The sequence below is a fragment of the Danio rerio genome, chromosome 15 (genome assembly GCF_052040795.2).
Source record: "Danio rerio strain M-AB ecotype USA chromosome 15, GRCz13ab, whole genome shotgun sequence".
Taxonomy (NCBI): domain Eukaryota; kingdom Metazoa; phylum Chordata; class Actinopteri; order Cypriniformes; family Danionidae; genus Danio; species Danio rerio.
This window is the reverse complement of record NC_141035.1, coordinates 37,346,083-37,363,754: the sequence shown is the minus strand read 5'-3', so window position 1 is coordinate 37,363,754 and position 17,672 is coordinate 37,346,083. Positions and strand designations below refer to the sequence as shown.

The window sequence follows — 17,672 nt, the reverse complement described above, 5'->3', positions numbered from 1 at the left end:
TTGGTAGCGCTATTGAGTCTGGGCGGGACCGAGAGCCGCGCGAATGGCGCGACCCCGATGGAGCGATTGTTTACAAGTGTGGAGTCCTGTAAAGGAGCTCTGGATGGAAAGTTTTGTTTTGCTTTGTGTTTTACCTCATAGCTAAAGTTGTTACACGTCCGCCGGTTCTTGCCTCAAAATGAGCGAGTTTGAGCCACTTGTACATTCAGGAAGTGTTCAGGAAAAGCAAAACATCAGCGAAGGAACTCGACACAGAGGAACATTTACACCTCACTCCCAACTAGCGTTTCGGAAGTGTTGATGCAGACCAACAGAGACAGCGCACAGAAGGATAAATGCACAGCTACACGCGTTTCATGCGCCGTGGGTTACGCCAGTCACTTGACGCAGAAGTATAAACCAGGCTTTACTCTTTACATTTTGTTGGATGTTTCAGATTACAAATCCACAAGAGGGCGCTGCCTACATTTTAGCAAATGTGAAAAACATTACATAGGGCACATTCTGTTTTACGTTTTAGATGTGCGTTCTTTTGTGTTTACAGCCAATTATATGATATTTCAAAAATAAAGACACTTTGTTTAGGTACACTTCACCTAACATAACCCTTGGTGCAAAAGGCGCAAGACGTTTATGGCATGATTTCTTGCTTTTTTCAGACCAGCGCAACCCTAATTTTCACATTTTGTGCCTCGTTGTTTAAATAGCAAATCCATTTGTCCCACTTTGTGGACTCATGAGTGTTCTGGTTCTATAAAGGAAGTTTGTTAAGGCGTATTGTTGACATGTTGCTTTTTTCAGTTTATTCATGACCGTTTGCATTTGTATAATGTCATTATTATTAGCAGTATTATTTATTATATGCATTTTTATATTTGTTTTAATAAAAACAAGTTTAGATTTGTCCACCTGTCGGGTTTTGGAGACATCTGCATCACCATGCATCACCATTCATTTTTTCGTTTGCTGGAAATTAAAACTGAATTAAAAAATAGTTTTGAAACAAAATTAAATGAAATATGTAGGCTAATGGATGTCTTCAGTGGCATGCGTACAACACCATTTCCTATCCCTAAAAGTACAGGAGTAAAGCAAACAGACTGAATGGAGGAAGGTTGTTCTTTATCTGATGGTCTGTTTTACTGTATTCTTGCTGGTGAAGGGTTCACTTTTTTTCACTTACAAAGAACACCATGTAAATAGCAAGTACGCCATGGCATGATGCGTCTGACTTTTACAGGAAATGGGAGATGAGACTATGATTGGTTTAATGCACATTATGCTCAAAACACACTCAGAACTCATTAAGAGAATAAGCAAACCATATTTTTCCGTCTTAAAATATCAAAAGTGCATTCGGATATGCCCTTAATGCTTTTGCCCCATGTGCTTTAGACTTTGGACCTATAGGTCGTTAAAATAGAGCCCCAGTCTTCATTTAGTTTTATTAATGTGTTAATATAAGTAGTAATTCATACAGTATATAGTATATACATTATTACTCATATACTAATAATGTAGTAATCATTATATTATATTATATTATATTATATTATATTATATTATATTATATTATATTGACATAAAATAACCTGACTTTACAATTAAAATGCTTAAAAAGTGTTTTTGTTTCTTAGTTCATATATAACTAATTTATCTAAACTACAATTTACTTAGAAATTGTTACCAAATAATTGAAAATAGATACAAAAACTCAGTCATACTTTGTCATGGCGGCTACTGTCTGATGTAATAACAGGGGTTACCCAGTTCAATCAGTTCAAGTCTTTCTGAGAGTCCCTCTTGACCTGCGGTTATTCTCTGAACTGCTCTACTATTAAGATGTCCCTCTGGATTGAGTTTCAGAGTTCAGTATTATATCGCAGTCTCTGTCAGGCTCTGTGCCCCTGGCTGCTGTCGTGTGATCGGCTGTCCAGTGAGACATTCTGACACTGACACTATTATAATTTACCAAAAGGAATGTACGGTTCGGGTGAGAAATGTAATACTGTGTGTTTTTTCAGAGGGACCCAATTTTTCCATGGGTTTTAGTGGCAGGACAGGACATACTGATTTACACTTTGTCAGTATAATGCATTATGTGTCTCTAATATTTAAGAAATGTCATGGATGAGTTTTTCTCTCTCAAATATTTATGATAGAGTTAAGCGTCACAGGTTCATGTTTGTTTATTTATTTATTTATTTATTTAAGTTATTTTAGTTATTTATGTTTTAATGCTATAGTATATCATCAGCATATTCATGGCAAAACCTATAACTCCATATACAATATCATATTGGTTTCTTAATAAACATTCTTTGTACAAAAAACATATAAATAACAACAACACTGAAATTATTCATTTACAATCTTTTAATTTATTTAATTATAAATATTGTAAAAGTTCTCCAAAGGACACCTTTTTTAATCATTCCATTAACATATTTCCTGAATAAATGTTCTCTGTCATAATTTTAAAAGTATAACACGTAATGTGCTGTTTTACTTTAGACATAATGTTGTCTGTTAGCTAATAACTTAGCTAATAACAATTTTACATCCACAGAAGTGCATCTCCAATCATCACACAGTGTTGTCTTTCTGAATGAATCAGCTGCATAAATGGATAAAAGATACTTTGCTCTATAGTCTTTCACCAACATCTATTGCAGGTTTCATTTCTTATTTAGAAGATTGAACCAAAAAATATTTCATAGGTATCATAGATATTTCATAGGTAATGTTTTAGTTTTGCACAAGTCACACCATTAACTAGTGCTTATTACCTGCCTGTTGTTAAGATATCAACAGGTTTTTAGTACTTATAAAGTAGGCTCTTTATCTACATCACCAAATCGCCATTACCAAAAGCCAGTTATTATCTTACTAACTTAATAAGCAGCTAGTTAGTATTTATTATTGAAATAATAGCCCTTAGGTAATGGTTGTTAATAATCTGAATTGTATATTAAAATAAAGTGTTACCATTACATATTTTCATATTAACAGAAATAAAATAATAATAATTCAATAAATAAAAATAGCAACACTTTAGTTTAGGTCACAATTTACAATATTAACAAACTGTTAACTAACACTACTAGATTAATAAACTAATTAGCAGTTTATTAGTAGTTACTAAGATAGAAGTTGGGTTTAGGTTTTGGGTTGGATTAGGTAGACTGAAAAAGATAATACTTGATAACTACTAATAAACAGTTGTTAGTATTATCTTAATAATAGGCATGCATTAAAACAGTAGTTAATAGCATGAGTTGTGACTCTAAACTCAGGGCTTAATTTGTTCCGGAACAAGCCAGATCTGGATCTGGCACCTTTGAAATCTGATCCGACACCTAATTTTACTACTTCCTCTTTGAAACCATTTCTAAATAAAAAATATACCTACTTAAGTTCCTTGTATAACACATTTGTCAAATGTAAAATTCCTACATTCAAACTCCTTTAACTTGTTTAGAAGCAATAAAACAAAACCAAAAAAACAAATAATTAAAAATGAAAGTATTTCAAAAATAAGAGTCTGATGTGCGCCTGTCTTGTTTGTGACAGACAATAGCCCCTTTCACACATACAGACCTTTCCGGAAAATTGCCGGCAATTTTCCGGAAAGGTCTGTATGTGTGAACAGGTCCTTTTTGAAATTACCGGTAAATTTGTTCTGGCTATTTTCCGGAAAGAGAAGTTGTAACATTACCGGCAATTTGCCGGAAAGCTGCGCTGTGTGAACGCAGAAGGAATATTTCCGGAATAAGCGCGTGCACGTCTAGAACGTGCTGACGTAAGACTTCTGCTTTAGCCAATCACAACAGTCAGACGCATTTACGTCCGCGCGGTTTGTGAGAATAAAAGCCTTTGAATATTTTTCCAGACACATTTAGCTGCTAGAAGTTAGTCAGATCACGTTTATATGTTCTCCTTAATGCCAACTGTGCAAATAATCATCGATAAGATGCTTATGATAAGCCGTTGTTTGTTTACCTTCAAGCTTTGCGTGTGCCCATGAAACAGCCTGTAAGCGCCAGCACACGCACATATTATGAACATCTCGACATGCGAATATGATCCTGTGAAAGTTGTTTACAATATTGATCATCAAAAGAGTTTGTAATTTAGTCAAATGTTTACAAATACAAGCGCAGCCGTTTAAAGCTCATTTGTGGTGAATGATGTCAGAATTTACCGGTATTTTGGAATGGATGTGTGAATGCTCTTTTCCGGAAAAATTCCGTAACGTCCTCGCCTGTGTGAACAGCGCTTTTTTGTATATACCGGTAAAGTCGTTCCGTAAATTTTCCGGATATTTACCGGTATCACTGTGTGAAAGGGGCTAATGTGTCCTTGTAGTTTCCATCGCATAAATTTAGATAAATTTTCATGATAGGTTTACATCCAAGAAAATGCTTTATACATAAAGATTAAAATAAAATCAAAACAAAAAATCATTTTTACAGTACATTCACACTATAAAAGCTTCTAATGCAAGCTGTAATTCACCTGATTTGACCCACCAATTTGATTGTGCAAATGCCCGGTTACCTCTCCCTCCTCTGGTAACATACCGCACCGTTACCCTGATCTGTTCTGGGACCTCGCAATTTACAAATTAAGCACTGAACTAAACTAAACTAAATCTAAACTAAAGTGTTTCCATAAAATTAAAGTCACCCAACATTTCACCCATTGCATCACTTACTCTCTTTGAGACTTTGATTCAAAACGATATTAATTTTATCTAGAGCGTAAAATATTGTAAGCTGTGTTTTGTAACAGGACATGAATTTTGCTAATTGTTTTGCATTAAATCATAGGTCCCATACTCGATTCCTGGAGGGTCGCAGCTCTGCACATTTTCTCTTCAACCCTGATCAATCACAGCTAATTGAAATGATTGAGGTGTTCAAAAGAGTCATTAACACCATTATTAGTTGGATAAGCTGTGTTTGATCAGGTTTTGAGCAAAATTGTGCAGAGCTGCGGCCTTCCAGGAATTGAGTTTGAAACCTATGTATTAAATAGTTTTTTTACGAGGTGGTAAACTTGGGAACAATAATTTACAATGTAGTATAAACATTACTTAACCAATATAAACATTGATGAGCTAATAAGGTTTCCAGCATCTAAATGTGGTCATAGAAGCTTAAGCTTATTTGCTTGATTGCAAGCTCCTGTTTATGTCTGCTGATCAATGCTTATATGCGAATTAAAGCTTAAATTAGAAACATCTAAGATTGAATTTATTTAGTGAATTTTGTAGATACACCCTCATAATTGTATGATTTTGGAAGCGAGATCAAATGGCAGAAATGTCATTTTTGTATGAACTAACCTATCTTTTAGTGAAAACCTTTCTCCTGCCCCCTTGTGGTTGACGTCAACTTTAGATTTCCTTTAGTATCAGATTACTTTTTAAAAACGTACACCTTGAAATTCACTTTGGCTGAAAGTGTCGGTAGTAAAAGTCTAGTGCTTGTCCTATTGATCTGGCTTCAGTGCTGTACTGGCTTTTTCTTTCCAGTTCAGGCTTTTAAAGCCTTCACGAAGGTCATTATGGAGAAATGATGGCAAGTCTGTAGTGGAATAAGATTTACTTTCTGTCTGGAAAAAAAAAGATTGAAGGGTGCAAATTGTCATTGTTAAAGTCCTAATTGCCAAGGCTCGTCTTCAAAGGGCCGTTGATGTGAGCTGCTGGAAACTCTGTCTGCATATGCTGTTTTTTTCAAGGACAGTTAGTGAATGGCTTGCTGTGTGGTCTGCTGCTTTGCAAGCTGTCATTTTAGCACTTTACAAGGCTGAACTGAGGAATAAAATGTGCAAGAATATTGGTTTTGTGTATTTTTTCAGTGATTAATGAACAATAACAAATCCAGGCTCGTTGGAAAGAAGTACCTCAGCATACAAATTTGCAAAATGTCAAATATGTTGCTCTGGGTACGTTTTGTGGCACGTTTCAGATGAAAAGTCTATAAGAGGGTGCTCTCTACATTTTTTTCGAATGTGAGAAATGTTGTTTAGGGCACATTCTGTTATGCGTTTTAGATACACAAACTTCTTGTACACAACCATAAGAAGGTGGAGCTTGTTATTTAGATCACCTAGTAATCCACTGACCTAAACACTTCCCAAAATTAAAAAAATACTCATATCAAAAATGTAAGAAAAAATTGCATTGCAGCTTATTTTCAATGTAAAATATTTTACATTTGCTTTTCTTTTTTGAGGAAATATTCTTTACTTGACTCAAACCAACTGGGCTGCATTACAACACTGTACAAGGTAAGCTACTAAGCAAACTGACCACGTCAGAAAAGCTGTCCATATGGAGATAGAAATGTGCTGCAAACTTTATCGATTACAAAATATATTTATCTCTAAAAACCTTTATCTGTTGCTAATATTTCCATTGTAAATATTATTAGTGTGAACAGCAACAACAGTTGTTTGCCCCATACTACCCTGTAGTGTATTTACATTGAACCTGTTTTGACAATAAGATACATACGATGACAATTCTAACTGTTCAAGCAGTAAAACAAAGTTGTGCTATTATATCTATTAAGGCACTAGCATGTATAGAAAAAAAGTGGCAAGAATAATAGAAACTGTTAGGCAAGGATAATAGAAATAGATTAAAATGAAAGTTGGTGTGCTTGTTTCATGGCCTTAGAGGTCAGCGAGAAATTTGAAATATTTCTACCACTATATCACACGATTTTTTGTGTATTTTATTTTAAAAGCTTTTGTATATTGGTCCTATATTTTGATACTGGCTAAATCAGTAATTATCAAAACAAGTTAGAATTTCACAAATGGACAGCTAAAATGGTCATTTGCTTGTAATTCTTAAAAAAGACTTTGATGTTCACACAGTAAGGTGAGCACACACACAATTACTATATTTACAATTTTACAATTTCATTCCACAAAAGTTTCTTTAAAAGTCTAAATCAGGGGTCACCAATCTCAGTTCTGGAGGGCCAGTGTCCCTGCATGGTTTAGCTCCAACTTGCCTCAACACACCTGCCTGGATGTTTCAAGTATACCAAGTAAGACCTTGATTAGCTTGTGTAGGTGTGTTTGATTACAATTTTTGGAACAAAAATCTGCAGGACACCGGCCCTCCAGGAATAAGTTTGGTGACCACTGGTCTAAATGTTCCGGAGATCATTAAATTATTCTTAACTCTTAATAAAAATGGTTCTTTCAAGAACTGTTCGTTTGCTTAATCTTTTATTGAAAACTCTTTAAAATGCTCATTAGAATGATGAAGGGTTAACTAAAATTCTTTCTCTATCTATTGTGTCACTTCAAAACCCCTTTTTGAAACTTTTATTTTTAGAGAGAATTGGCCTGAAATGGCTAAATGTCTATTTCATTCCTGATTTAGGTGGTTACAAAATTGCTGGATATTAAAAAATAACTTTTTACATGTGTGCTTCATGCCTCAAACCACCTGCAGCTGTATTTCAAAAATACTTTTGTCTTTTGAATATATTTATAACTGAATAATATAAATACAAAAAAGTATTCACAAACATTTAAGTGTTCAAGAAGACCTCCAAAGCTCAAGTGCCTCTCATGGGGAAACCCAAGGCCAAGTAGAGAGGACTTCATCAGTTCTGCCAATTTCAGGGTAAAATGAGTTTAAATGGCCTTTTTAAAAATTATTTTACATCCTTGGAGTTTTCCACCAACGGGACCGTCATTAGGGGGAACAAATGTAAGAAAAGAACAGATTTTACAATGGAAAGAAAGTGGACACATGTCTGCTGTCTATGATTTTGATTTGACCTTTCTGTTTCTACTAAATTACCATTGTAAGAATACAACCATTGGCTCTTTTACTCTCTGTTGTTTTTGTGCTCTTTTTTTTTCACAAACAGGGCATTCTTGAATGACCTAATTGATCTATTGTATTTGATTGCCATTGTGCTATTATGATAATGGGAGAGCTTTTATTGTCTATTAAAAGAGCTTTGATCTGTTGGCTTGGGAATTAAGTTATACGTGTAGTAAACAGCGCTCAGTCTCATCCATTTCTTTAAAGAGAGGTGAATCTGGCTGACCTGAGGCTTCTCTAAATGTTTTATCCATCCCATAAAAGCCTGGAAAAGACACTGGAACTGTTGGAAAATCCCTACAGTCACAAAAGAAGAGCCGTTCCATCCGAGACTTCAAGAAATTAAAATTCCAAGTGTCAAATTTCCTGTTCCAAAGTGTTGGCCATGACATGGAGGCAGAACAGAGCTCATTAGTAAACCTTCTGCTGTCAGCAGTGGAAAGTGATGTAATATTTTGACAAATTACTGTGATTAAACGTCAGTTACCTTCAGTTATTTTTAGCTGCAGTAGATTTAATCGTTTAATCGTTTCTTTGAACATTTTGAGACTTTCATAAGTGTAAATAATTTTTTTTATTGCCAGTAAGCGTTAAAAGCTTATCAGGACCACCATATCATCAAATATATATCTAAGGTGTCAAATTAACACTTGTGAAATGCCAAATATCAGTAAAAATGCCATTGGTGAGTAAATGAAGGGGGTTTACTCTCCAGGGGGCTGATAAATAGGCACACTGAATCTGCGTGCACAGAAATTCACAAATTTTTAACCCCATGATTCAATCTATTTATTTACTTATGCAAACTTTTAAATTAGTATATTAGCAATTATTATTATTACCAATAACATTACCAATAATTATTATACTTTAGTTATTATATTACCAGAGTTATTATATGAAAGACTACTTTGTTTACCAAACCAGTGGTTCTAAATGGATTTGCATAAAAGATTCAAGAAACCTTTAAGTTCTTTAAAAAAAAAAAAAATTACAACAGATTTTTGTGTGTTGAGCCCTAATTAAGCCAACATTAGCACCTATTAGCTTTAACTGTGCATTGACAAAACTGGATAATTTTGAGCTTTTGTTAGCTAATTACATCTTCCGGGTTTGAAATCATTATTGGGGAAGGATCAAAATCGGTGATGTAACAATGTCTGAGTTTTCTTATCCTATGAGAAGATACTGCTTTTTAATTATTCATGACTGCACGTGCTTTCCAATGACCTGCCAATCCATTATAATGCTTACGGCACACAGTATTTAGATGGTTGTGAAGAGTCGTATGTGTTTGTTTCGATGATCCACAGGGTTTGTTGCATGGTTTCCGATGCTGTCAGGGCTACTGATACAGCCAAGCTGTTTGTGTGCAGCAAGCATTTTTGTCAGGAGAGCTTTATGAGAACTGGAGAATGGAGGACTTTATCAGTTGAGTTCATTACTATTTAGACACATCGCTTATCAAATTGTGAATTTGTTTTTTGTTTTTTTAGCCCCTCTTTTTTCCCCTGCTCTGCTCATGCTCACTCCTCCTTCTGCTCACAGCGCTCCATGCCCATCATGAAACTTTTTTGAAAAAAATCGGAGGTAGACAAACTTAAAAAGGAGGGGGGTTTCATGATCCTTTAAATAAAAGTATTGAAATTTATTACTTTTTTAATTGATTAAAAAAAAATTAGTACTGTCAATAAAGCTGCATATGTACATACACTAAGTGTAATCTCAATACAAAATGTATTCAAACTAAATAATCATTATTTACAGCATATTTTACAATATATTTTAGACATGTTTAAACTTTTGTGTCATTGAATTAATCACTTAACCTCGGATTACTACAGTTCTATTTCCTCTGAACTTTCTAAATTTAAAGTTTGCAAGTAAAAAAAAAACATAGCATTCCTCCGAAGAGCAAGGACATTTTTATGGTTCCTACCAGATGCGGATGAAGCTTCAATTTAAATCACTGCAAAGATGCGAATAGACATCCTGTGGTGCGGTTCGTGTAAATGAGGCAGCACGAATTGATTGTTTTGCATGTTTGATGCGCTCGAGTTGGAAAATCTGTACTTTATTGGCATCTCGGTAACCAATCAGGAGCTTGCTCTTGTAGGTGCATGATTAAGTGTGATTAGTTGGTGTTTCCTGCCGACACTGGGCAACAGTTCATCAAACTTGTCTTGGATTAGTCTGAAGCATCGCTGAAAGCTTCTATCATCCAGGTATAGTTTCTGGACAAGTTGATAAACTCACAGAGCTAAGTGCACCTCTGAAATCACAATCTAGTGGACTAAGACACAGCCCCAAACAAATCTACGCTGTTTTTCAGCATTCCTAAAGCACATAAAGCACAATTTCTCTCTCAATAAAATCCATGTGAGCAATGAATCTAGGGTCACCAGGCAGACAGAAGCCCTGTCCATGATGCAAATCCGTGTCTATTGTGAAGTGAATTTGACGCGAATTGAAGTGAATTTGACGTGCAAGTAAACTCAAAATGTACACGTGTCTATTTACACATGTGAATTTATTCATGCAAGCCACATCTGTTGTGAACACAGCATTACAGCAATTTGTAATATATCTTTCTTTTGGAGAAATTATTTATTAAATCTTTTTTTTTTCTTTTTACTAAACCTACATTAAAAAAGTGTCGTTATGCTGACCCTCCGATAAGCTAATTCAGCTAAAAATGTTGCTTAAATTGTCACTAAATTTCAGTATTTAAACCTCAAAAATTTAAAAATATAAAAAAAATGTAGCTAAAAAAAGAACCAACCTTTTCACTAGACTGTCTATGGGCCTGTTTAAGATGTATATTTTCAATTGGCTACAGAACAAATCATTGTTGTTAAATTAATTAGCATAACCTATGAACCTAATTAACCTAGTCAAGCCTTTAAATTGCACTTTAAACTGAATAGTAGTTTTAAAAATATATAGTAAATTATTATGTGCTGTCATCATGGCAAAGACAAAAGAAATTAGTTCATTCATTTTCTTTTCAACTTTATTAATTAGGGTTCACCACAGTGGTATGAACCGCCAACTTATCCAGCATATGTTTTACACAGCGGATGCCCTTCCACCTGCAACCCATCACTGGGAAACATCCATACACATTCATTCACACACATACACTACGGACAATTTAAGCTTACTCAATTCATCCGTACCACATGTCTTTGGACTGTGGAGAAAAACAGAGCACCCGGAAGAAACCCACACGAACACGGGGAGAACATGCAGACTCCACACAGAACTGACCCAGCCGAGGCTCGAACCAGCGGCTTTCTATGAAATATTTATGAAAAAGAAGATTTTCATTAAACAGCACATCATTTATAATAATAATAATAATAATAATAATAATAATAATAATAATAATAGCAACAATTTATTATTATAATTTCTTCAATTGTACATGAGCTTAGCATTTGATTTTTGATGGATTGTTCTTTAATGCACTGTAACACACTTCAGAGTAGGACAAACATTAATTCATTGTGTTGACTCAAGTTCAACACTATTATTATCTTGTTTTTCCCCAAATGTGTCACTGCGATGTTTTATTCTTGAGTGGATCCTGCCAAGAAATAATTTGTTGATCCACTGCTTTCCTATTAAAGCAAGTCACATTCTGCTACACTCATTGAAAACATGAGACTTTAAAAAACCCCTTTGATCCTGGTTGGTGATCTTCTGTTCACAGGAGAAAAATGCCCATATTTTACTTTCCCTACAGGACTGTCGTGTCCCACCAGCAACCAAACAGGCCACATGAGTAATGCTGTCATTAGCTGCGGTCAAGTAGGCCAGCTTTTCGTCTTTCTGCGTTTGTAAACACTCCACAAACACGCTGCTATTTTGTGTTTCAAATGTGGGTGGCAATCAGGTTGTTGAGGACATTTGTTCTTCATTTCCTGACCAAACAAACAGGCGGCGTGTTATCTGATGATACACCGATAGAGGAATTTGTGCTAGAAACGCTCTTGCTAATGTCGAATTGTGTGTGAAATCTGTCTGTCTGTGAATTATAGCTGGATTTCAGGTCGACCGCTTGCAGATGTTTTGGCTCCTTGTGTAGAGTTTCATACACATAATTAAGTAAAGGAATATTGACTGCATTACGCTAGGAACAACAGGAAGCCTCCTCTTCTTTTTGGTCTTTTTTTATTTTCTCAAATTGACTCCAAATGAGGATTATTATGAAGCATTGTGTACTCTGGAGCTGCTGAATATCAGGCACAGTATGCTATTAATCATAGACTTGTTTTGTTTCTGAAATTGGCTTGTTTTTCCAGCATATACATTGACTTGTGTGGTGTTTACTCTGGGAAAATATGGGTCATTATTACACTTAGGGATTTAAAAAGTGGCAAACTGTGTATAGTAAGGCTGCACAATATTGACAAAACATTGCAATATTTTTATTCACTGGGGTATATATTGCAATATAAATGCAATTTCTCCAGATAGCTTGTAAAGAATTGGTACTTTCAGGTCACTTGATGATGATTCTCAACAGAGAGACGGATGATTCTGATATCTGCATCAAATATCAATTAAAAAATGACAAGCATAGTTAAGTACGAAAGATGCAAATAAACAATCCTTTGTTATTTTTGGGGGAGTCGAACAGTATTCAGAAGCAGAAATGAAATAATCATTGTATAATAATATAACACTATGATTTTAATTGAGTACATATAAATTATATAATGTTCAATTAATCATTAATCTACAAATGTTTAATTTATTGTGCTCAAATGGCTCAAGTTTGTCTCAAATTGTTGGTCAGACCTTAAAAACACATGCAAACTTTTACTTTAAAGTTAAAATTTGAAATTACTCCACGACGTTGTAACTGTAGTGTCCGGTCAACTATAATCCCAACTACATTGCAGATGCATGCGATGTGACTATTGCAGACTTGCACATTGAAATATCGATGCCGAAACGGCATATTGTAAGGCTTTATTGTTTAGCTGAACTTATTATTATAAGCTTTGTATACCTGTGTATCCATACTCACTGTAAATAATGCTGGATTCCACACAATTCCTTCATGTTGTCCCAACACATATCGATTCATTTAACTGAATTTTTTTTTACAAATTTAAGTAGAGTGAACATATATCAGTTAAGTTGTCCTCTAAAAAAACTCTAGAATAAACAGCAAAAATACTTTTTGAGGGTGTTACGGTGGCGCAATGGGTAGCACAATCACATCACAGCAAGAAGATTGCTGGTTCGAGTCCCGGCTCAGCCAGTTGGCTTTTCTGTTTGGAGTTTGCATGTTTTCCCCCTTGTTCGCGTGGGTTTCCTCCAGGAGCCATGCATTATTGGTGAAATGGGCAAGCTAAATTGTCCATAGTGGATTGACATGCTGGATAAGTTGTTGGTTCATTCTTCTGTGGCGGCTTCTGATTAATAAAGGGACTAAGCCGTAAAGAAAATTAATGAATCAATTAATATTTTTTTGAGTGTAGGTTGAACACATAACAGGAAAAGACAGAGCCTTTATTGAATTTATTTAATAAAAAATTATTCTTTTGTAAATGATTGGATTAATTTGTTGTAAAAGACATAATGAGGAGATTACATTTTAAGGTTAATTTAGAAATATTTGAACATATAATGCATATGTTTTTGCGTCTTTAAATGCATTTTCAGCTGCCAAACTTATTCTTTTTCTTAAGAAATTGAAACACCATATGTAATAAATTATAAATAGTTAAATCAATTCAATTTTATTTCCAGACTCTTGGTCTATTAGCAACTGAAGTCAAACAGAACAATATACATTTACTGACCACTTTATTATAGGTACCCCTTCCTAGTTCTGGGTTGGACCCCCTTTTGCCTTCAGAACTGCCTTAATCTTTCGTGGCATAGATTCAAGAAGGTACTGGAAATATTCCATTTTGGTCCATTTTGACATGATAGCATTACGCATGTTGCTGCAGATTTGTCAGCTGCACATATCTGATGTGAATATCTCATTCCACCACATCCTAAAGGTGTTTTTTCCTGTTCTTAACTGACAGGAATGGCACCCGGTGTGGTCTTCTGCTGCTGTTGCCCATCTGCTTCAAGCTTGGACGTGTTGTGCGTTCAGAGATGCTCTTCTGCATACCTCGGTTGTAACAAGTGGTTATTTGAGTTACTGATGCTTTTCTGTCAGCTCGAACTAGTCTGGCCATTCTTTTCTGACCTCTGGCATCATCAAGGCATTTGCTCCCACAGAACTGCCGCTCATTGGATATTTTCTGTTTTTCGGACCATTTTTGACCATCAGCCTGTAAACCCTAGACATGGTGGTGAGATAAAATCCCAGTAGATCAGCAGTTTCTGAAATACTTAGACCAGCTCGTATGGCACCAACAAGCATGCCATATTCAAATTCGCTTAAATCACCTTTCCTCCCCATTCTGATGCTCGGTTTGAACTGCAGCAGATCGTCTTGACCATGTCTACATGCCTAAATGCATTGACTGATTAGTCAATTAGTGATTGGCTGATTAGAAATTTGTGGTAACAAGCAGTTATGTACAGACAGGTGTACCTAATAAAATGGCCGGTGAGTGTGCATTTATAATAATTACAATGTGTATTTATTATGATATAATTATATAGAATATAAATATGTAATTAATGTAAATAAATATTTAATTTGAAAATATTTCAAATACTTTTTCCCCATACCAGAAGCATCACATTTTAAGTTACATTTCATTCATTCATTCATGCATTCATTCATTCATTTATCCATTTATTTATTTATTTATTTATTTATTTATTTTTTATTTTTTAAATTGCAATGTTAAAATATTTAACTTTCCAACAACAATCAGATTTTGTTCTAAAAAGGGCCGATTTTCTTTCCTTAACAGAGTTTTATAAAATATAAGACCAGGAAATATTCAATAGTAAGTCACTTGTACAAAACCATAAAAAACATAAAGAGAACAGACAACAAAATCCTAGACAAAAGATACGAAAACAAAACCTGAAACCCCATGAGCACAATAGGAGGCCTGCAGTTTTTTTTTTTTTTTTTTTTTTCATTTTAGGACTGCCAGATATCACAGCCAGTAAAACGCCAAGAATATTACATCTGCTGATTAAGGGGGGAAAAAAACAAAGAGCTACATGCATCTTATAGTTTGAGCATATCTGTTTATCTATTCAAGTGTATTTATTTATGTGATTTTGTCAATAAATTTTTTCACAGTATTTCCTATAATATTTGTTTTGCAAAAAAAGTTTTATTTCTTTTATTTTGGCTCGAGTAAAAAACAGTATTTAATTTTAAAAACCATTTAGAGTCAATATTATCAGCCCCCTTAAGCAATATTTTTTCAATTGTCTACAGAACAAACCATTGTTGTACAATGATTTGCCTAATTACCCTAACCTGCCTAGTTCATCTAATTAACCTAGGTAAAGATAAAAGAAATCAGTTAAAACTATTATGTTTAGAAATGTGTTTAATAATCTTTCTGTTAAACAAAAAATATAAAATAAATAAATTTATAGGCTAATAATTCTGACTATATATATATATATATATATATATATATATATATATATATATATATATATATATATATATATATGTATTTATATATATGTATTTATTAAGGGTGTGTTGATACGCGTATTCGTATTGAACCGTTTGGTACGAGACTTTCGGTTCGGTGTGCATTACGAACCGAATGATTCGATTCAGACTAAAATCTAAAAAGATAAACGAGAATAAGTACAAAATATAATATTTTAGTGCAGCAACCCTCAACATGGCATCCCAAATGACGTGACAGACAACATGCTGCCTTCTCGCTGTCATTTTAAACATTAAAACGTCGCTTTTGAACTCAGAATATCACTTTTTTAAAGCATGTACTCATTAGCAATCTTGCTGTTTTCTGTGTCAGCCTGCTTGTGCTGGCTCCACCCCCGTTGCTCCAGCAACCCTGGACACTGACACAAAACAGCCAATCTCAATAACCTGTTCACATATCACCACACACACCCACCTCTAAACACTACTCCAGTCAGGCACGCGCCGCACTAGCTCGCAAAATGGCTAGTAACGTTAATGTAATTTTAAGAAAATTTAAATGTAATAGAGCCCTGTTACATTATTCCTTCATAAGCCCATTTCAGTCTGATAATTCATGCTTTCAGATCCACTAAAATGGCAGGTGACAGTCAAATCAAGCAGATCTGTGCTGTCTGACGAAAAGGTGGACACTCATCTTTCTAAAAATGAAAAAAATACTTAAACATAAATTGAAACTGAGTTTCATATAAAAACGAAATTATTATTACTCATTATAATTATTATATTAAACTAAATTAATATATTCAATAGTGTATAACTACTACACTATTGAATATATTTTTTATAGGAAGCTTTTTGGATTTGAGTATAAAGAAGGATCTGTTTTATTTGCTGCTAAGCATAAACCCCAGACATATAGCTCTATCACTGTTTGAAGTAAAAGAAAAAAAAAAACAAGATCATACTTTTAGGATGTTAGTTTTAATTCATTAAAAAAGTTTAAATTACAGAAATCCTCTGGCTTTTTTCTTTTTTTTTGCTGTATCGAAAACATACCGAACCGTTACACCCCTAATATATATATATATATATATATATATATATATATATATATATATATATATATATATATATATATATATTAGTCTGTACAGTATACATATCATACCCAAAGTCAAATGTTATTGGTCATACACTGTACAAAATGCAATGAAAGGCTTATTTGACTATACTGTGAGTTTAATAAAAAGATTATCAATAAGAAATAAATTATAGAAGGAAAAAAAAATCTAAAATAAAATAAAAGAACCTTAGATTGTGAAAAAAAAAAGCTATCGAATAATAACATTAGAATCGATAATAACAATAATGTTAAATATTTTTAAAAATATCTATCCAAAATAGAAAACTTAATAATAGATTTACACCATGTACAATAAAAACAAAACATAACAATTGAAATTGAATTTTAATAGAAATATTCATACAATTTTATAACATTGTAACCAGAAAATGTCGTTTTGTGTGTGTGTGCGTGTGCGTTTAGGAGCTGGAGCAATGGCAGAGATCACTGGAGAGACTCGGTCAGATCACACTCGTCCTCATCAGAGACAGAAACATGGCTCTCACTGGACAGATGCTTCATGTCTGAACACCAGCAGAAGCAAGCACAGCAGCTTACCATATCAGCACTGAAACAACATCTCACAGATATTCAGCCTTTTCAGTATGAAATAAACGACAGACTGTGAGTGATGGTGGTGAGGTCAGACCCTCAGCATTTGGATTGAAAGCTTGATTGTGTTTCTTTAGATTGCAAGGTAAGCGGTTTCAAATGCAAAGCTAGTTTCAAGACCAATTAAAACACTACACTGAATCTTTGACCATCTTTATATGTGAAAAATGAATGTTGTTTAATAAAACAAAGTTATTGCTCTGCTTTAGCGTATTTCATTTATTGATCCCTATTGATTGAATAACAAGATAATAAAGGCCTTATTCTCTTATAATACTTTTAGTATTAACAATTCACACCATTTACTACTGGCTTATTAGCTGCATATTATTAAGGTATTAACTGTTAATTAGCACTTTTAAAGTATGATCTTATTTTACATTCTTTATCTTACCCATTACCTTTAGCTGTAGAAAATGAGAACAAATATTAATTTTTTTTTAATTATTTATGCAATATATAAAACTTAATGATAGATTTACAGTAAGTACAATGAGAACAAA

The 17,672-nt window shown here is 34.0% G+C and overlaps 1 protein-coding gene across 5 annotated transcripts in view; it reads left to right on the top strand.

Annotated features, from left to right (window-relative positions):
• The window catches only part of crppa (CDP-L-ribitol pyrophosphorylase A), a 74,065-nt gene extending 56,692 nt beyond the window's left edge, over nucleotides 1-17,373 (top strand). For all 5 annotated transcript variants that reach the window (XR_015508839.1, XR_015508836.1, XR_015508838.1 and 2 more), the window contains 1 exon segment: nucleotides 16,981-17,373. Coding sequence is in view for 2 of the 5 variants with exons in the window: in NM_001077802.1 (NP_001071270.1) it covers nucleotides 16,981-17,085 (105 nt within the window). In the remaining 3 variants the exon portion in view is untranslated.
• The last annotated feature ends 299 nt before the right edge of the window (nucleotides 17,374-17,672 follow it).